At 36.4% G+C, this 22,315-nt stretch overlaps 1 protein-coding gene across 5 annotated transcripts in view; it reads right to left on the bottom strand.

The window, feature by feature from the left end:
• Positions 1-4,803: 4,803 nt before the first annotated feature.
• TBC1D4 (TBC1 domain family member 4) overlaps positions 4,804-22,315 on the bottom strand; it is a 183,717-nt gene continuing 166,205 nt past the window's right edge. For all 5 annotated transcript variants that reach the window (XM_041731387.1, XM_041731388.1, XM_041731389.1 and 2 more), the window contains 6 exons: positions 21,476-21,634; positions 18,672-18,916; positions 14,696-14,855; positions 12,149-12,318; positions 8,979-9,155; positions 4,804-7,155 (listed from right to left, as the gene is read on the bottom strand). In XM_041731387.1, coding sequence (XP_041587321.1) covers positions 6,922-7,155; positions 8,979-9,155; positions 12,149-12,318; positions 14,696-14,855; positions 18,672-18,916; positions 21,476-21,634 — 1,145 coding nt within the window. In that variant the 3' untranslated portion in view covers positions 4,804-6,921. The remainder of the gene's footprint in view (positions 7,156-8,978; positions 9,156-12,148; positions 12,319-14,695; positions 14,856-18,671; positions 18,917-21,475; positions 21,635-22,315) is intronic.

Genomic DNA, 22,315 nt, shown 5'->3' with positions numbered 1-22,315 from the left:
TGTCTTTGATTTATATAGAAAAACAGGAATGTCACAGGGACTTGAATATTTGCACTTTTATAACTAGCCTAGCCTCTATGACAGAAAAAAAACTAAATCATAAACAGAAGCCTACTTTAAAGGCATACATTAAAAAAAAAAAAAAGAAGAACAAGGAGACAACGGCAGTACAGTGAATTGGATATTTGCAATGTCTGTCCAACACATGTGATACATCAATCTTATAACAAGGACAGACTTGTCAGAAGGGCCAGAGCATTTGGATTTTGGAGGCCAGGACTATCCAAAGACTATCCAAGACTAATTAATTTTCTTCTGAGTTACCTGTTCTTTAGCTATGCCAGTATATTCAATTAGATCACAGCTGAAGCTCTCAGATCCTGATGCTATTTTATCTAAAGCGACCTTACAGATGAGAATAAAGATTATTGATTTCTCTTCAAAGAATCTCATGTTTCCCTCTTTCTTTTTAAATGAAGTTTTAGGAGCTATCTCATTGGAATGCCCAGGTAATGACATTTATAGACCTTACCTATATGATAGTAAATGAAATGTTTAATTCAAGCCAAACTTTTTTTTTCTGCTTTATATTGTTCATATCCTGGAAGGTCAACACTGATTCTGTTCTTAGGAGCCACAGATTGTGATATGAAATATTGATGGAAGTTACCAAGGTATCTGAGACAAAATGTGGCTCAGGGAAAAGGGGACTTAAAAGAATATGGGGATTAAGTATGAGATTAAAATAAGAAAGAAAAAGAGAAGAGCATGTATGTTATAGAGTACAGGTATATAGAATAAAAAATATTATCGAATGATAGATAATCATCATTACCTATCATAAAGGTGTTGGGTGTGTCACCCAAAAGTCACTAAAACAACCTGTTGATAAAATAGCACTGAGTTTATTGCTTATCATAGTATGAGAGAACACTAACTCTATAGAGCTTTGGTTGTGTCTCAGAAGCTAAGTTTAAGGTGGATATTTCAATGTGGATTTTTTTTTTAAAGATTTTATTTATTCATGAGAGATACACACAGAGAGAGGAGAGAGAGAGAGGCAGAGACACAGGCAGCAGGAGAAGCAGGCTCCATGCAGAAAGCCTGATATGGGACTCAATCCTGAGTCTCTAGGATCATGCCCTGGGCTAAAAGTGGCGCTAAACCGGTGAGCCACCTGGGCTGCCCTCAATGTGGAGTTTGATTAAGGCTGCATAAAGATCGGGACACTCAAGTGGCTCAATCAGTTGACCGTCAGACTCTTGGTTTTCAGCTCAGATCATGATCTCCAGGTCCTGGGATCCAGCCCTGCATTGGGCTCTACAGCGTGGAGTCTGCTAGAGATTCCCTTTCTCACTTTCCTTCTGCCCCTCTCCCTACTCATGCTCTATAAATATGTATATATATAAATATATGCTCATATATATGTATATATAGTTTTATATATATAATCTTAAAAAATGACTGGGTAAAGATCATGATATAACAGTTTAAGATTGGTGGAAGAAGGAAGGTGAGAATTTTGGGATGAGGGGTTCAAAGAGTGTTGAGGTATAAACTGTTGAAGTGTTTTGAATCTTTTGGAATTTCCTGTAATGAACAACAGTAAATTAAATTGTCCAGATAGGAGTCTTCCAGAATAGGAACATTAAATAGGAACATTAAGCCAATGAGGACAATGTTAATATGTTTACATTAACATGTAAAACCATGTTAATATAGACCATAAGATGAGATACATGGTCTTAGTTCTCAGTATATGTGTATGTATAAAATTTAGTATGTAATATATTTTATCAGCTCCTATACTACACAGCTCCAGGAGCACCATTCACATTACAGTCTTATAAATAACATTCCTGAATTATGCACTAGCTCCTTATGTGCATAGTACATATTGTATACAGTACAAATTGTATATAGTACATGGCATATAGTATATATTTATGATGAAAGGTAAAAGCACTAGAATTCCTTCACAGTTTACAAAGTATCACTCCATACTTCCTGATTCTTTTTTCATTAAAACTGAATTTATCAGATAAGAACTGACTCAAGATAGTCAAGAGACATTTTTGAGGTCCCAACTTCTAGCAAAACACCTGACCCATACTAGGTCATCAAAAAACAAAATGCTAAATAAAATTACATCTACTTCTCAATTTACTTAAAGTCTATTAGTATGTTTTTTTTATTATAGTGTAATGATTAAGTTAGCTTTTAAAATTACATTTATGTAATCTCATCTGGGGAACCCTGAGATGTCTGTGAAGCTCAGCAATACCCACTCACACCTTCCCAGGTAACTAATGCTATGACACCACTCCCTGGTGGTAGTGAGGGTGGTCAGTTTGTCTTACTACACAGACCTAAGGGTGTTCTGAGGGAGTAAACTCATTGGAATGCAGGAAGGAGCACTCCCAAGCTCTCCAGAAAGGGAGCAGGCTGTCCAAAACAAAAAGTTGCTTCAGGAAAAGATAGACTTAAATAATTTGACTAGAGGAAAGGACAAGATGGGGCCACAGGCAGGAGACAAAGATAGGTTATCAAGTACAGGATCATGGAAGGCCAAATGTGTCATCTTAAAAATTGGATAATCCTGGGAGGAAAGAAGAGCCTTTGAATGGTTTTAAGCTGAAGATAAATTTGGGTGAGATTTATATTTTAGGAAGGTCCCTCTGAGGTGAGGAGCAGTGCAGGTAAGAGAGGATAACCTATACTTGAGTAGGCACCCATTGGCATGCCCTCTGGTGCTGCTCACCCTGAAGTGGGGTTGGAAGCAAAACAAATCTGGCTCCGTAATGTGGAACCAAGAAAATGACATTGTACTCAACGGCATAGATAGATGGGAGAATAGGCTTGTTGAGCAACTGGCATGTCTCTCCAGAAAGCCCCACTCATCATCTCTTCTATTGCTTTTTTTCCTACATCCCCAGCTGATTCCCTGTCTATCCTAGATCCTTCTCTTTGACACCACCTTCTGCTTCCATTTCTAAATAAACAAAACAAAAACCAAGTAGTTCAATATCTGTGACTTAGGAGTTTATCCCCAGAAATGGAAATCATCTCAGTTTAACCCACCAGAGCAAGGAGATGAATAAAAGTAGTTGCAGTAGTGAAGGAGGGAAATGCACACATATTTTGCAGATAAAATTAGCAGGTTTCAGTAACTAACTCTGTCAAAGAGAGAGAAGTCCACACTGACTTACTTTTCCAAGACCTCTACTCTAGACCAGGCTTTTGCTATTTTATTTTTGGGGGCTAGATTATTATGGAAATCACCAAACTGCAGTCTGCCATTTCCTAGTTTCTGTCCAATGTATAAATTGGGTTTAGATCAGAGCAAATCCAATTCTGTCTCTCTTCAGGTTACTGGACTTTACTGGCTCCTATTCTCTCTAGGTAGAGTCTAAATTCTTTCACAAGGTCTATTAAGATCTTCATGATTGAGTCCATGTTTGCCAGAAGACTCCTCTCCCACCTCTGTCCCATGGGAGCACTAACTGTACTTCAGGATTAAGAAATGAGTTGTGGTTTCAGAAATATACCATCCTCTCTCACTCATATCCTGTTTAACACAACCTACCCACTTTCTACTGGCTCTTCCAGGTTCAGGTTAAGCATCACTTCTTCCAAACACTTTTGACACAAACTCCCAGGGCTACTAGTCCCTGCAGTCTAGGCTGAGTGACTGTTTCTCATCTGGATTACTTTATGTACCTGTAATAGTATAAACCCTCTTGCTTCCTAATTATCCCCCTGTCTGTAGACTGGAAGCACATCCACCTCCGAGTACCCAGCATCTAGCTTGGCTTACGGAAACTATTTGTTGAATGAATAAATGAGAGTGGTGAGCCAAAACTCAGATCTAAAACTTCCCACCTTAAATCTAGTTAGTGCTTTCTCAATATATCTCAGCTGATTAAGAGTGAAACATTGTGGTAGCAGACCAAATACCTCACAAGACAGATTTCCTATTCTTAATCTAGCACAATGAAAACAAATTGGTGAAATGGTCATAAAATGGTAAGTGAACATGGATATTAAAAGACCATACTATGTAACCCTACACTGACATTCAAAGTGTTTAGCACCTGTAATGCAAAATATCTAAAACTTTTAGTCCTAAAATTAGCAAGAAGGTCCAGTATCCTTGTATTGGATTACAAACATAACTGAGAATATTCCAAACATATATGTGATATGTAAACACATTCACATTATATCCATCAATAAGTATTTTTAATTATTTGGAAGCTAACCCAGTTTTTAAAAAATTGTATTTTCATATCCTCTTTCTCTCCCTTGTTGTCTATGAGGAGGCATAGAAAACAAAAAGAGTAGAACACAAATATGTCAGTGTGGTTATCTTTTTCTTTTTGTATTCATTAGCAAGAGGCTCCATTGGGGGCAGCCCGGGTGGCTCAGCGGTTTAGTGCCCCCTTCAGCCCAGGGTGTGATCCTGAAGACCCGGGATCAAGTCCCACATCAGGCTCCCTGCATGGAGCCTGATTCTCCCTCTGCCTGTGTCTCTGCCTCTCTCTGTCTCTGTGTCTCTCATGAATAAATAAAATCTTTAAAAAAAAAAAAAAGAGGCTCCATTGGGAAAGAAGTTGAAAACTAGTAACTGACAACAGACTTTCATAAATATTTCTGTAAATTATCTTTGTTGTTCTGATTCTATTAAAAAGAATTATTACTGAACCAATTTTAAGTAATAGCTCAGCTCATGCAGATTTTGTAAAGACTCTAACCAAGAGCATCTTCTTTCCTATTATAAACAAAAAACTAATAAGCCAAGGAAACTATAGCAATGTATTTATTGGAAATGAACTAGACATTACATTAATTAGATGTAACATTAATCAGAAGATGTAACAATGCATAAGCATAACTGGTGCAACACTTTAAAAAAATCACAAAAAAGAAAAAGAAAATTCATTTTCAGAAGAAATACTGTATCCAAGACAACTTAATCTCTGAACACCATAGTATAACTCATAATGCTGACTTTGAATATCCAGAATAAAATTTACTTGAAATTGAACCAAAAGGAAAAGGTTTCTTTTCCCAACTTAAAGATTCTTTGGCTACCACCTGTATATCACATACATAAGGTAATTTTCATCACCAGACAGTAATCAGATGATATTTATCATATTCCTCATAGAGAAAACCTCTCTTACAAATAGAGAAATTTGGGGGAATCCAAGAAACAAATTAGTTGGTAACCCCAACTTAACAGGAGGCCTAGAATCAGAATTTCCTAGAACTAGAAATATTAACTTTACTAATAAGACTTTATTTTCTTAAAAAAAAAAAAAAACTGCCTGGATTAGAGGGCATGCTGATTTGTAACTAGAATCATTACATTTATACTGAGTAATGGTGTAGAGGTGGAGGGTTCAGATGCTTATCATCTGCTCTTCAAGGCTTTCCCAAACCTTGAGAGTGATGCCCTTCTACTCTATAATACACTGTAGCTAGTGTATAAAAAACTCCCTCTGAAGAAAATTATCCCAAGTGATCCATCTGTGATAAGTACTGCAAAAAGCAGTGATGACAAATATTATTTGGAAAGGCAAAAATGCTGCATCAACTTTCAGAGGCACTATCATAGAATCATCTCTGAAATGGAGAACTGCTTGTGTACTTAGAAAATTACTTTCCTTCCATAATACCCAGCATGCATGAATATCCTCTGATAAGCTGTAGGCTGAGGAAGCTGGGAGTTCAAACAAAGAATTAGGTCTTAGAAGGGCTTGGAGCCACTTTCCACTTCTCTCCAATGGATTTCAACAGTTTACTCTTAAACATTACACAGTTCTCACAAACTTTCACATACAAGGAAAGATGATTGAGAGCTTATTAGATTCTGTCAATTGGCCAAAAAAAGGTGTCTCAACACAGCATATTATCCTTACAAAACCAATCATATTTTCCCTTTTATTTAAGGTAGAGAGAACTAAATTAGATCCCATAAGTGGAAAAATAACAAATCCTTGTCACCAACTATGGCACCAAGTAAAAGGGAGTCCACTCAAGATTGTAAGGAGTAATATAAACAAAAAAGTAGAAAATTGATCTAGACAATATAGGACCTAAATTAAATTGTGGAGGCCTGATATTTTAGCTTGAATAACAATGCTGGTCTAATTTGCTGGGAAATTAGCAACATTCTTTTTCATCATGAGCTGGGTGGGTAGACTCTGCTATGATGTCTTCTTTCTCCTTATGCACGTCCAAAGTAATGCCTAAACTGACTCAAAATGCATGTAGACACAACATGCTAGTTGGCACAAAGCACGCAGGGGAGGAAGGCCCCTACCTTCCTGAAAAACCCATAGGAGCATGATCAGCAGTCAGTCATTTCCTCAGATATACATAATGTCAGTAGATTTTAAGACAGATATACATGAAGTTACACAAATGTTTCTACCGCTCCACGATTGAGTGAAACATGCTGTTCTTTGGAGAAAAAAATACATTCATTTTTTTCAAGTATATTTTAATATATAAAGATGCTCTAGCTTTGTTTCACTACAAAGACAAAATGATTTCACATATGTCCAAGGAGAATTTCATTTTGACTTCCCTTTGGTGTGGATTTCATGAAGTTTTGATTTAAAAAATTACTCTAAATATACATCTACTCCTTTGATCTGAAAGCATGAACTCTTCACGTCCATTTTGTGCCTATGTACATAGTCAACAACAAAAAAACCACCAGTCTACATATATACAATGGCTTAGGAACAGCGTACTCTAATGGGAGCGAGGTCCACCCTCTAGGACTAGGGCTCAGCACCAAACTCCAGTGGTTCCGTCAGCTCCTGCGTCCAGCATTGGGCCAGCAGCATGCAGATGCTTCCCTTCTTCAGCATTCTAAAAGCATGTTCTGCTGACATGGCGCTCCTTCAGTTATGGCTTGTTTCCTGCCTTAGCTTTGTTGTTAGGGTTGCAGTTGAGGTCTCTTAGCAGTGATTCGCAATTGGCGAGCGCATCAGCTGGCAGCAGCTTCCGGATTTGCTCCACTGTCTTTTGATAAGCCATTTTCTCTTGTTCCAGAGTCCGGATTAAAGACTTCATTTTGGTCTCTCTGGTCAAAAGGTTTTCCAGATTGGATTCCAAGGTCTGGATCTTAGCATGAGCTATCTGTTTGGGAGAAAGAAGAAAAATGCAAATTCCTCCAAATCAAAAATCTGAAGACCCTGGTTCCTCATCAGAACAGTTGCCAGACCTTACATATATTAAGGTATTGTATTATACCTTAATATTGTATTACATAACAAAATCATATTGTATTATATGATCATATTGTATTACATAACAAAATAGTATATGAATCAAATACTTTGAAATCCTCTGTGACGTGGAGTTTTTCCAATATCTCAAAAATATAACTGTAAGTACTGACAAAAGACATCTCATTTCACTGACTACAACAAAAATGCAATCTTAAATCAGCCTCCTGCAATGGTGGGGGCATCACCATATTCTCCTGGAGCGAGTGGCATCTGGCTGAAGGAGAAATGGGAGATTTCTGATGCTGCCCAGAGGTGCTAAAAGAAGCTTTCCACCCCCTGACGAGAAATATAGGGTTTTGTAAAAACACATAATTGGGATCCTATTGGTTTCAGTGGCTGTCAGGGGTTCCACATAACTTGGGAACCAAGACATGATGATGACACATTGAACTGTCAATGAAAAAATTTGTAACTATTAGTAAAAGTCATTATAATTAATATAAAGCAAATGCAAACCCACTTTCCCTAATAAGGAAGAGCTTATGTAAGATAACTGAAGGAAGTCAGTGTTCCTATCCTTGGGGAGCAATTACTCTAGAGATCCCTCCTTTCTAAGCCTTTCTCTCCTAGCCTCCTTGTCAGGAGACTCATCACATAGAAGCAGAGTTTTAGTGTTCTCTGCTTTGGGGACTGGTATCTTGTCAGGAAATGGGAGGTAACAGAAACTAAGGAGACATCAGGCTCTTAAGCTCTAACTCAGAACTCATCTCCCTCACCTCCTAGAAGGTTCCCCTTCCAAGCTCCCTTCCACTGATCACTCTTAAGCCCTGCCCTTCAGGGCTTGGATACACAGTACACAGCATACAAGTTGCAGGTGCAGAATATTAGCTTATAGTAACCTGCTTATTGCATTTGTAAATGTGCATTTATAAATAAATACATAGTATTTTATATTACCAAGTAATTGTAAACTTCTTGATGGCAGGGACTATGTGTTACATGATGTCATTCAATTCTCTCAAAATGCCTCCTTTTCTTTCTATCTCAGTGAGTTTTATTCTACACAGTTCTCATTGTTCCCAGATTTCTGCAAGTGATTTCCAGCTAGTCTCCATACCTTCTCTGCCATGCAAATCTGTACTCATCAAGGTTTCCAGATTGATCTTTCTACAGTACAACTCAAAAACTCTGAGAGATTTCTCTCTCAACAGGACCAAAGCCATGCTCTTCTGCTTGACACTGAAAGTTATCAACAGTTCTGCCTTCATCATATTTATCCCATATTTCCCCAACATAAATCTTCAACTGACCCCAAGCTTACTTTGTTGCCCTGCCCTATCTTCCTTATTTATACCAACCCCCCACTCATTTCTCCCACCAATCCTTCAGAGTCCATCTCAAGCTCCAGGTCTTCCAGAGCTTTCCCAATTTCCCATATTCAGTACCTCCTCCCTTGAACTTTAGCCAAATATGTCTAACACCCTATAGGTATTTAACCAGATTCTGCTTTGAATTGAAATTTAATATTTTGTAAATGTATATTTTCTTTCCCAAGTGATATTTAAGTTCATATGTGCATTTGTAGCCCCCAGAACACTTGCACACAGTCTGACACACAGACCCTCTGTCAGCAATGGTTCAATCCATGTCACATCTCTATCATTCCTTATAGAATTCTGTGCATGGAGAAGGCAGTCAAGTGCTTTTAAGATTAAATATTTATCTCTTTACCTGTAACTTTTCTAGGAGGTCCATGTTTTGTCTTTTCAGTTGACTATTGGCCCTCTCTAGCTTCTCCATAGGTTCACTATCCTCACAGGCATATGACGATTCCTGAAGCTCATCCTGCAGTACATGATATTCCACCTCATAGGCATGTAACTGTTTAGAAATATCCATCTCAAAAACCTGCCAGGAAGACACCATGGGTTAGTCTGGCCTTTAGAATGTATATCAAAATACAATTTGTGTATCTGGTGTGCTTCATATAGACTTCCAAATACTTACTAATGAGGAATAGTATGGCATATCAAAAGGAAGAATAAAAAAAAATAATAAAAAATAAAATAAAAAAAAAAAAACAAAAAAAAAAACAAAAGGAAGAATAACAGGTGTGACTGTCTATATAAGGACAAATAGATGATTTCTACACACTTGAAACATTCTCATAATGAATTCAAAACACTAGCATAAGTTAATATTCAAGAGTGTTTTGCAACCAAAATATACATAATCTGATAACTCTCAAAAAATGTAGCATGCCAGATAAATAACATTATAGTTACTGAGTAATTCTTATCTATGTTAGAGATAATCTTTGCTGATTAGCAAGCAAAATTGCATAGGTTATTTTCATAGTAAAGAAACCAAAAACACTGCTAATAATTTGTCAGTAGGGCAGAGAGGTCTTATGCTAAATATTTTCATCCATTTGCTAATCCATGTGGGCCTCTTAGGAGTAACAACACATTCTACCACACAGAGAATCTTCATAACTGCATAGCCTGAGTACTGTCCAGAGTTGTAGGGTTTCTTCAAGGATGCCTCTGCTCTCCCAAATTGCCACCAAGCAGGAAGACAGTTTGCTTATCAGTTGGTGTATAGGTAATGCCTCCTTAGTCTAAACTTGCAAGGGAAGGAGAGGCAACAGCTGCATTTAAGCAATGGTGTCTACACTAATACCATGGGGAGAAAAGAAACCACAACAAACCGACTTATTTATCCTACTACTGTCAGAGGTACTCAAATTTTAGAATATAAATGAATTATCTAGACAAGCTGGACATCCCTCCCTCTCCAATAAGCATCACTTTTTCCCTGCCTAGTGGGAAACCATGGACACAATAGACTGTTACCCAACCATTAAAAATGATAGCATGGATCTATATTTATTGCATGAAAAAAATGTCCAATACTCCATGCATATTTTAATTAAAAAATCAGGTTACATAATAGCATGTATAGTATGATTTCACCTAAGATTTATATGTAAACAAAGAGAGATGTGTAAAGGTAGTTTAGCAGGTTTTCTTTTCTTTCTTGTTTTTTTTTTTACTTTTATTTTCTCCTTTGTGCTTTTATGCATTATTGGCATTTTTCATAGTGACCATATTCAATAGTGACCATATTTTAAATAAAGTTCATCAAGGTCTCCTTTAATATCAGCAGTTCATTCCACTAAATCAACTCTTAACTGTTAGAAAAATCTCTCATATCAAGTTCAAATCTACCTGCCTATAAATTCTGTCCATTCATTCTAGCAATAATCTCTAAAGCCAAAAGATTCCCTCTTTAGTTTTAGAAGGTGAGGTGATCTGACTTCAAATCAGATTATCACTTCTCTAAAAGCAAATCTCTGATTGCTTGCCAGTCCAGAAAGATATTTCTGAAGAATTAATAAACAAGTACATATGTAAATAAAAGCTACATCTTTCGGCTTACAGAGTATTTTAACAAATAAAAACTGTCCACAGATATTTACAGAATCTGCTTACGACTTCGATTTTATAAAAAGAAACTTTTATAGGTCATAGAATAAGAGCTCATGTTATAGTGTGAATTACAGCATATAAAATGCTCCACCCTAATTGGTTAAATTTCCTCCTAAAAACAACATGAAAATGTAACAGGAACATCATTATTATTCTCATTTTGTAGGAGACAAAGTTGAGACTCAGAGAGCTTGAAACTTACCCACAGTCACACAGCTAGTAGGTAGCAAGGCACCAGAACAAGATGTCAAATTCCCTTTCTCTTGCTCTAAACTCTTTTATCTGTTATCCCAAGTGCCTCTAGGAAAGTGGTAAATTTTATCAATACTCTTAAAGCAGTCATCTATGAATCTTAAGCTTGTTCATGTCATCCAAGTAACATGAATATATATATAACTACCACTTAACCTAGTCTCTATGAAGAGCCAGGGACTAGATATATGGTATACTAATTATTCTGTTTTCTTCCCATATCCATTCTCAGCCCTCATCTCTTCTGCTGGATTTGGGAGACAGACCCTTGTGACCTGCATCCCCCTTTCACAATTCCTTTCTTGCTAGCTCTGGTTGGGTATGGCCCAGAAGAGCACCCAGCAGATCAGAAAGAAAAGGAGAAAGAGGTTGGTCTTTCTTCCTTGATCCTATCCTGCCTGGTTCATCGCCAGCACAAAAACCTCCAGAAACCCCTCCTGCATATTTCTGGCACTCACTGGGCTTGGTAACACTATTAGATTTCCTCCCTCTGTTACTAGTTCCTGGATATCCACATTTGGTTCTCTTAACCATGCCCAAACCTCTACAAAATGGTACCTTTGTTTGAATCATTGAAGATAGACTGTTTGCTGCAAGGGCCCTTGATTGATATATGAAGTTTCCTCACTTAAGCCTCACAAAACCTCTCAGATCAGTATTGTCCTATTTGGGAGGTGAGAATACTAGGATTCAGAAGATTAAGGAGATATGTACAAGCCCACCAAATAATAAAAGAGTTAGAACATGATGCAAATCTCATACTGTCTAATTCCAAAGCCTAGGCTCTTGGCACGTGTACTCCTTATATATTTTAAAACAGAGTTAGTATCACAAAGGTAAGTGGATCTCATTTTTATTTATTTATTATGTCTTCCTAACTCTGTCGGCCCTGCCTTCAGTCTTATCATTGGTCTAAATTGAAAGATTCATCAAACACTCCTTATGTAGCACTGAACCACTTTTCATGTGTATAGCCATATAGACAATGTCACAAAGTAGAAATTCCACGATAATCTTATTTCCAACTAAAACGTATCTGATCAAATAAAAAAAATCTATCAAACAAAAATTAAGTTTTTATGCTAATGTATTTAATACATAATTAGTGGAGAAACTGCTAAATGATCTTATATCTTATTATTATCATTTTAATCATACCTGGGTAATAATTTTTTCCATTTCAGATGCATTCATATCAGGTAGTGTGGTTTTAAGAAATTCAACAATACTTTCAAAGTTTTCACATTCCATTATAAGTGTCTCCTGGCTGCTCAGCAGACTGAGTGCAACCTTAAATATAACTTCAGTTCCTTGAAGAAAAATAATATCTAAAGAAAGAGATACAATTTCATGATCAAAATTATGCACTCACTATTGTAAAAAGTGTACTCTGTGCTAATGGCTTTTTGTGTTTCTTGTGGTTGTTTTTAATTACTGCAGCGGAACCATGGAATATTCTGCAAAAGAATATGGTCAAAATTGCCTAGATTTAAAATAATAATAATAATATGACTGACACAAATAAACAGATGCTTAAGTATTTTTCTTACTTATTTGGGAATCTCAGATAAAGCCAGGGTAAAAAGAAAAAAGGTTAATTATATATATGTTTGTCTATGTATTTATATTTTTTAGTGGCAAATTTAACGGAGACTAGGTAATCCTACAGAGGCTTATTCAACTGATACTTAGATTTTTCTTCCCAAGGAAAATACAAAAACAAATCAACAGAACCAATTAGTACTATTTAAACTCTCATTACCGTAATAAAAAAGTAAATGAACCAGTTAATATGCAATTAAACCTATATCAGAGCAGGAAATTAAAAAGAAAAAACTTTAAAAGAAAAATCATAAGCAATATATAACCTAAATCAGAAGTAAAATAGAAAAAAAGAAAAGCTACCCTGACTCTGACCTCCACTTCCTAAAGTACAAACAGGCAATAGTTTTGAAAGTACCAAATATTTCTACGTGAAAGGTTCAATCTTTGCCACTCTAGAATCAGTAATAAGCAACAAGGAGTCTTTAAAAAACAGGAAACTGTGACTTCTGCTCATCCATCTTTCCCTTACCCTTTACTAAATTCAAATAAAAGGACTGAGCAACTACTGTTCTTGATTTTGTTCTTTTGCTGAACTTTTTCTACAGACTATATTACACTAATACAGGGTTTAATTTTTTAAACCACACCCCCCAATAAGAAAGACATCATACATCGTAATCTGTTATTTGTATCCATATTACATACATATTTTAAAAAACGAAGCTTCTCTAAACATTTTTTCTTTGCTATATGATAGACTCTGATATTTTCATTGTATTCCATTCTAGCTTTTTTTTCTAATGCTGGTAATGACCTACAATCGGGCCGATATTCACAACTTGACCAAAAGCTCCAATTTAGCAAAGGCACAGTTACTAATCTTGACTACATTCACCATGGAGGGATCCCTGGGTGGTGCAGCGGTTTAGCGCCTGCCTTTGGCCCAGGGCGTGATCCTGGAGACACGGGATCGAATCCCACATCAGGCTCCCGGTGCATGGAGCCTGCTTCTCCCTCTGCCTATGTCTCTGCCTCTCTCTCTCTCTCTCTCTCTCTCTCTCTCTCTGTGTGTGTGTGAATATCATAAATAAATAAAAATTAAAAAAAAAAATAAAATAAAAAAAAATACATTCACCATGGATACCAGATAAGCAGGATGTAAAAACTGTGGGAGCCCTTTCTGACATCATGGAGGTCCTAAACATTTTTAAGAACAAACCTCTATTAAGAGGTGTTTTGTTTTATTTTTAAGATTTTACTTATTTCTTCATGAGAGATATAGAGAGAGATGCAAAGACATAGGCAGAAGGAGAAGAGGGCTCACTGTGGGAAGCCCGATGCGGAACTCGATCCCAGGACCCCGGGTTCACGACCTGAGCCAAAGGCAAACGCTCAACCACCTAAGTGCCTCAAGAGGTGTTTTAAAAAAATGTTTTTTAAATAATGGACTTAGATAAACCTAACCAAAAACTTATGAATAGACTTAAGGACCCCCAAAGAGTATATAAACCATGTCATCAGCTCTTTTTATTATTCCTGCTGCCTGCCACAGGAATGAAGCAAAACAGGAAATCAATAACTCAGGCCTTACTGCCAGTGCTCAGTGCTTTTTTCCTCTGAGCCACCCAGCCTTAGAGATTGGTGCCACCACTGCACTGGCATAGAAGGAGAGTCACTTAAGCAATAAAACAGGAATTTTGGTTATGTTGTCCTATCCTATCCTTCAGATGTCCTATCCTAGCCTATTAACAAAAGTCAGATTAAAAAGTCATTAGAATTCACATTGATATAGGTACTTCCATGGACTCAACCAGAGAACATATTTGTCTCTGTTCTGAATCAGTATTGAAAAACAAAAGAAAAACAAAAACACAAACTAAGCAAAGAAGGATGTGTATAAAAGTCTGGAAAATTATTCTGATCTTGGGGTATAAATGAAAATAAGAGCTCCATCACAGGGTCCAATTCTTCTTTCCTTTTTAATTTCAATTTCATTTAAGAGCAAATTACTCTCAGAATAGAGCCAGGCACATTTATTAATTTCCATTAGCAATATGCTATTCTGTGTAACATACAATAAAATAATTGGGATACCACATGGTGAGAGAATATTCCTTGGAATAAATGACATTGTTCCACTTGATCACAGGCATCTCTTACCAAAAACTCTGGCTACAAATCCTAATGGAAACTGAGAGGCAAACAATGTGAGGAACCAGGGGGCAGCATAAAGACTGGGGCTGATTTCATTTTCTTCAAGATGATTGTAGAGGTCTCTGTGATAGTCATGAAGGAGCCTGGACAGCTGGTACATTTGAATCTAAAGTTAATTTGGAGAAAAAAAAAACATTATGCATTTATCTGTGCATAAAATACACTAACTTTAATTTTATTACCCTAATATTTAATAACAAATTCACATTTATTTAATGCATGAAAGTAGTATTATCTTATTTTTAATATGTAAAAGTTGATATTAAAGTCCAAGTTCATTTAACTGAGGTCAGAAAGCAAGTCACCAAGAATCCATATAAGATGACTGAGCAAGTTTCTCTAGCATGTATTTTTTGGTATCACATATATACATGGAAATAGTCATTTTCCCTCATGTAGGCATTACTTGTGGAATTTAATCAGATTTGTCCTCGCCTAGGACTCTCATGGAAGGTCCATTCTAATTTCAGACCAATTCCAGAAAAGCCTCCCTTCAAAAGGATCTATCAAACTTAGTTCAGAAGCAAAGGTTGTCTCTACTTGCTGGGCCCAGCATCTGATTTATGATAGAGCTCTGGCTTAGAATTCACCAGGCAATCAGTGCTGCTGGAGACTCCTGGCTTAGAATGTGATGGAGCCAGAAGCTTGAGATAGGATTTCCAATATCTGAGGTATTCCAGCAGCATATTTTTTATGACAAAGAGGATTAAAGCAAAAAATATAGTCTATCTCTAGTATTAAAAGAAGAAATTATTTCATTTTGCTACTGCTTGATTATTGGTATTTCAAAAAAAAAAAACATTACAAAGGCAGCATATAGCAGTAAATAATAAATTTGTGAATTGTGCTTTATTTTTTTTTCAAGATTTTATTTATCTATTCATGAGACCCAGAGAGAGAGAGAGAGAAAGAGAGTGAGAGAGAGAGAGAGAGAGAGAAGCAGAGACACAGGCAGAGGGAGAAGCAGGCAAAAGAAGAAGCATGCTCCATGCAGGGAGCCCGACACGGGATCCGACCCCGGGTCTCCAAGATTACGCCATGGGCCAAAGGTGGCGCTAACCTAAGCCACCCATGAATTGTGCTTTAATTTAAATTTTTATCCACATATTAACATATTGAGTAGTGGTTCCTTGATCAGTTATATCAGTTTAATATTTTGGTATGAAATGTATATGATATTTTATTAAATCTAGCACAATTTCTTTCACTAGAAGATATCATCAAAATATCATCCTTAAATAGTTTGCTTTATAAAAATGCATGAAAATAACCAATTATATTGTGAATTCAACTGTTGTTTCCATAGCACAAAACTAAAAAAATCAAAGTACTATATATAAATATGGCAAATTATTTGTTTGATCTTTATCTGTAACACATATCTGTGGAAACTAAGTTCCACACATGCTGAAAAAAAAAGGAAAGAAAGAAAGAAAGAAAGAAAGACAGACAAAAGAGCCACAAGAAGTCATAGCTATAAAACAAGAAGTTCAGCTATAGTCAAACATAAAAGTTTAAAAGAATGTGATTGTTATCTCAATTAGTCATGTTGGGAAAATCATATTTTTCCCTTAGGCCATTTACAATTTAGAAATTAAACATACTGGGCTATATCAACAGAGGAGTTAGTATTTTGGTAGCACAGAAATCAAAGAAATCTAGCAGAATAAAGAAAAGCATATTGTCAAAAGCATTCAGTTCTTATTCCATTATAATTGTGACAAAGAAGGCATACTGCAGTGTTTTATTTTTTTTTGAAAGAACCTTTTCCTTTTCTAAACTACATTCTTCTATCAAGGTAGGTTTACATTAAATTTCTTTTGAAAAAGGCAAACAAAAACACAATTTAATCTCCTTCAAAGAAAACTTTAATAACAAAATGCCATCTGCTAAAAATAAGTAAGTTTTCATTTCTACAGTCTAGATAATATAGCAAATCTTCTGTTGGAAGAAGCAGAACCAGAGCAGGGAGATGTAGAGAGAGATGAGAAGGGTAGAGAAGACAGGGAAAAGGGAAGAACAAAGACACAATGCTTTTACACTCAACACAACAACAGCAGCCACAGAACATAAGGAGACAAAGTTAAAAGAGACCTCAAACCTCATGTCACAGATAAAGGAACCTAGGCCAAGACCCAGCAGTGCCTGAGCTCACAACACCCAGGTGATCACAAATTCTATCAAGTGATCCAAACCCACTGCTGCTTCCACTTCTGAAAGTCATACTGATTGGATTGATTGGATAAAAAACACTTTCTGCTCCTGAAAGGGGAAAAGTGTTAAATCTCACTTTACAGAGCAAAAAGTTCTATCATCCTAGAATAAAGTCCCCAATCTTGCAGCCTCTACAAATGCTACCAAAGATAAAAACAACTTCATTGTCATTATAGACATAAAATATTTCTTGGTAGATGCAAGCCATATAAATGTATAATCCAATTTACATGAATTTTTATGATATCAAATTGATGAATTTTTAAAATAGAAGATAACTGCATTTTTAAAGTGATAATTGCATCTATCTTTCTATTTATGGGCCCAAACAAACACAACTCACAGGTACTTTCCATTCTTTAAAAATTCTAATATTAGATATCAAACTTATTTCTGGTAATTAGAGATACTTAATTCCTTACAAGAACACCAATGCTTCCTATCCAACATGAGATATAAACTTTAGAAATAAAGTAAAAAAATAAAACCTTTTACTGTCTTTATTTGACTTGTGGAATGTTAACAGACCTATGGATAGGGATCAACTAGGAATCAAATCACTATATTTACATATCCTGGTGAAGACCATTATGAACTCACATCTGAAAACCCAAAGCTGAGAGAAAAGCTATACCTATCTCCCTAGCAAAAATTTCATCTTAAAGAAAAAAAATGGACCACTTCCTCTCCGCTGATCTTCTCAAGAAAATACCATTTACTGTAATAGTCACAAGGTAAAAACCCAGTCCTTTTTTGTCTATAGATTGGCACCTAAAATATTAAGTGTAAAAACTGATCCTTGGGAACCAGGAAAAAGAGTATATTTGAAAAGCATTTTTAAAATAGTTCGCTTTCTATCTACAGCATAATATTATGACTAACTGGGCATCTTGCCTACCTCATTTCAAAGGAGGAGAACTCTGACATCCCTCTCTTTGAAGTATTCGTTTATATTTTCACTACTAAAAGCTTTAAATTGGAGTGAGTGGCTGTTTGTCATATCATCTCTATAGATAAAATTTACACTGCTTATTAGGAACCAATACATTAAGAAAAGTGGGCTTTAAACTATAGAAGGGCGAAATGTATGTACACGGTGTCTAAAATAGGTTGAAAACCACAGTGGCAGGGAATACCTTGCTTAAAATGACTAAGACATATTTACAGTGTTTCTTCAGTATGTGCTAAGAAAAGCAGACCGAATAGTGCCACTGACTTTGACACCTATTCCTCTAGAAGGGCCTGACATTATGATAAAGGCAGGAGACATGGTAAGTTCAAGAACTGTGACACAGCTCTCTGCCACTGATGCATTCACAGGAAAAGAAAAAGACATTATATTTTCAGATTAAAAATAAAGATCTAGTATTCTTTTCAATGGATAAGTTGAGGAAAAGAAGAGGACTCGATTCTTTCTCCATCTCCACTTGCTTACTTAGGGGAAGGAGACTTGAGTACCCACCCACTACCTTTCTAGAATTGCTGATTTATTAGCTTCAGGAACTTCATGGGACGGTTTTTCTGCATTTGGATGTCGTACACTTACAGGTTTAGCCAAAGTGCAAATCCCACACTAAGATCGTGAACTTAAAACACACTTCTACATTTATACAAATTCCAAGACCAGTGGGTCCAAATTTCGTTACATCTTTAATGTTGAAGAGGGCTACTGCTACAGTTTCTGGTCAGAGCTTTCCGTGTGCCTCACCTGTAATGACATCATGTCAGGTCTGTACTGCTTGCGGAAGCCCTGGTCGTACATGAGGAATTTCAGCATTTCAAAGGCTTGCTCTTCGCTCATGTGCAGAAGCAGGACTCCAGCCACAAAGCTGATCCCTTGACAGTAACCTACTTCTTTGTCCAGCAATGAGTAGGCTTTCAAGAGGTTGAAGAGTGAGAGCTGTCCTGCCCCAAGCTGTGCTGAAAAATAAGGATGAGTAGGAAATGTCCTTCCTGCACAGGATGAGAAAAGAAATATTTTTGAGATACCCTGATGCTTGGGAGACAAAAGTGAAATTGCAATGCAGTGATTTCCAGGAATAAACAAACATTCTTTTCTGAACCAGTGAGAGTTGCTTGGATTACCCATCTAAGAGTCTCTCTAGCAAGCCCCAAATTCATACACATATGAAAGGGAAGCCAATATTTGATGCTAACAAGCACTTCTTTCTAGGAAATAACAAGAACATCAAAATTCACAAACAAATTAAGGACTCCTCCAGGAGAGATCCCAGGAAAATAGAATATAAAATCTATTCTGGCTATAAATCAAGATAAATTTTAAGTTCACATAAAGACCAGGGTGCCAGGGTGGCTCAGTAGGTTAAGTGTTCTGATGTTGATTTCGGCTCAGGTCATAATCTCAGGGTCATGAGATCGAGCCCTGTGCTGGGCTCTGTTCTAGGTGTAGAGCCTACTTAAGATTCTCTCTCTCTCTCTCCCTCTGCACATATGCCCCCCCACCTCATTCATGCTCAATCTCTCTCTCCAAAAAAAAAAAAAAGACCACCCTCTGACTGAAATCAGAATTCTATAAAAATATATCATATTACTTAAAAGGAAATCTTAGTAGTCCCTAAGCAGATTTTGTCCTGCTTTTCCTGGAGGGACTTTTTGAGGTTTTGTTTTACATTCAGTCTATCTTTCAGGAAATATTTCTTTTTCCAAATATCCTTTGTTCTCTTAAACCACCACTATGAGCCACATAGACCTCTTTTCTTTATTCAGTATATACAAAAAGGAAAAGTAAAGCAAAGAGTCAAGCTGATTTCACATAAAATCCCCCCTAAAATTCACTTCTGAATATAAAAATTACTATAGAGACAGCCCAGCAAGCAAACAAAATCAGTTCTGGATCACTGACAAGCCAGTACTAAACACCGAAACAAACCCATCTTCATCACCCAAGCTGTGTACACTTGCATGGGGCTTTCCTTATGCCACAGAAATGAAGAGGGTATCAGCTTCCTTGCGAAATGACTATTCATGTCAGTGAGAATGCCAGATCTTTAAATATTTTCCACCACACATGCTTAAAAGTGATCTTGTTTTTTGTTGTTTTACCCCCCAGGAACTGATAAGATTAATTCTGCAGAGCAAGGGGAAGATAGGAGAAATAACACACTGAGGAAACACAGATAGCTACAAGGAAAGTTAAATAAACAATTTTTTAAATTATTATTTTACTTCATTACTTAAAATTTTTGCTAAAGAAAACTACAAATGTACCCTCTATCTAAGACATTAATTCTAGCTCCAGTTTCTCTTGCCCAGCCTTCCCTTATAATCTAATCTCATCATCTCCTTCTCTTTATTAGGACATCTTGATTAGCCCTAAATGAACCATCCTAATTTCTCATCTGGTCATCAGCTTCTAGTCAGGGAACCACAGATCTGTAGGCATCCATAGGGATTGCCTCTTTCAAGGTTTTCATTTAAATGAGAGGATTGAGACTCAGAAGCAAAGTAATTTGCCTAAAACCACAGTTTAGTGGTAGAGTCAGATAAGAACTGAAGTCTCTTCTCTGTAAAATTCCCCTTTTCAGAAAATATTGACTCAAAAAAATATTAACTGAGCTGGGTCCTTTCCCAACAAAACCTGTTTATCATCCAAAGGGAACAGAGATCAAAACCAACCAGGTTTTCACCAGTGATTTTTATATGCCCTAGTAAAAGGTGACCCCAAGTATAAGGTAATCCCTTATTTTCCCAAATGGCTCACATAACATATCTGGCCACTTTAAATATATCACCCTCTAGGAATACAGATGAAATAGTCAAATGCCAACATACAATATTTAATCCATCTGTTACGTATTTTTAAATAATAAGATATATTAAAATATGTTAAATTAGAGAAAAATTAGAGACAATGTAATTTAAAAACTATACCATTTTTCCTTTCCATTAATTATTTGAAATTCAGCATTTAAAAAGATAGCTTTATGATGATGTCACTGGAAACAAGTACCCATTCATATAATATTAGGACAGCTCATTTTTCTTTCACCCTATAGGGATATATTCATGATTCCACAGCATAACCACTTATTGTTTTCCTTTTGAAGTGATAGTCAAAGGCTTGTTTAAATTTTTGGTGCCCCTTTTAACCTATATTCTAACATATTTTAAAACCAATGTTGATTGAGAAAATAAATGTCTATCTCAAATGAAAGTCACTTGTTCAAAATACAGGAATTGAGAGTTCCTGATAATATGACCTTTATAGTGATTCAAATATAATACCCCTTTTGGGGGGACAAGTTTAGGGATGAACACTTCATTCTGTATTCAGACACTTATGGTATCTTTAACCAAATATAAGGCCAACTTGCCCTCAAGAAAGGGCAAAGTCAGCAGCTCTGCATAATTCAATAAATCTCCTTTAGCAACACCAAAACAAAAAACAACAAAGAAAACTAAGAAACAAAAATTGCAAAATTCCCCCAAAAAAACTCAACAAAGCAACCTACTGTCTACTTTTGTACAATAATCAATATAACAAAAACATACCCAAATCCACAAGAATTGCATGCTGCTGAGCAGTGAGCTGCTTTAAAAGTTCTTTATACGATATGTCAGGAGGTTGTTGTTTATTGGGCAATCTGTGCCTTAAACGATACTGTAAGGCTAGGAACTGCCAAATTTCTCCTCGCCGACTTTTGGGAACACCTGCAAAGATAAAAAAGCAAAGTCTCGAACTCTGGAATGAAGCTGCTAAATTGTAGCTGAGGAACTATGTAATGCTTGAAAACAGGCAGCTATACTGTCCTGCGTTGCCACACTCTGATTACACAGTATGATGTACTGACAGAAGTATATTTTGATAAGTTTAATCCTGTATCTGCTGATGTCTTGCAAAAGAAAACACTCAAATAACAATAATAAAGGCAGTGTTAACAGCATCAGGCAACACTGATTCGACGGGCATCCAATACAACATTCACTGAGGGTATCTTACTACTCAGCATTGTACCGGTGCTCAGAAAACCACGCAGTGAGATAGGCAATTAGTATTATCCCCACTTTGCAGATGGCCAAGCTGAGGCAGAAAGAAGCGAGCAACTTGCCCAAGTTTAGGAGTGGAAGTTCAGAATTAGAACTCCCCGAGTCTGGCTTCAGAGGCTAAATTCTAAAATCATGAAATGTATCACAGCTTATTCCTACCTTTTCTTTGGTTTGAAACTAATAACAAATGCCAATACTTGTAATTTCTAAATACTTGACATCAACAGGGAACTTTGTAAAAGAGAATAAAATAGCATTTTATAGGGTCAAAAAAGAATGAAATAATAAGAATGGTCAGTACAACATGAAGGCATAACTGGAGTGCTCTAGAACATCCTCTGGGAA

This window comes from Vulpes lagopus, chromosome 16 (genome assembly GCF_018345385.1).
Source record: "Vulpes lagopus strain Blue_001 chromosome 16, ASM1834538v1, whole genome shotgun sequence".
Classification (NCBI taxonomy): Eukaryota; Metazoa; Chordata; class Mammalia; order Carnivora; family Canidae; genus Vulpes; species Vulpes lagopus.
The sequence above is the reverse complement of the archived record's forward strand: the minus strand, read 5'-3'. Positions and strand labels throughout refer to the sequence as shown.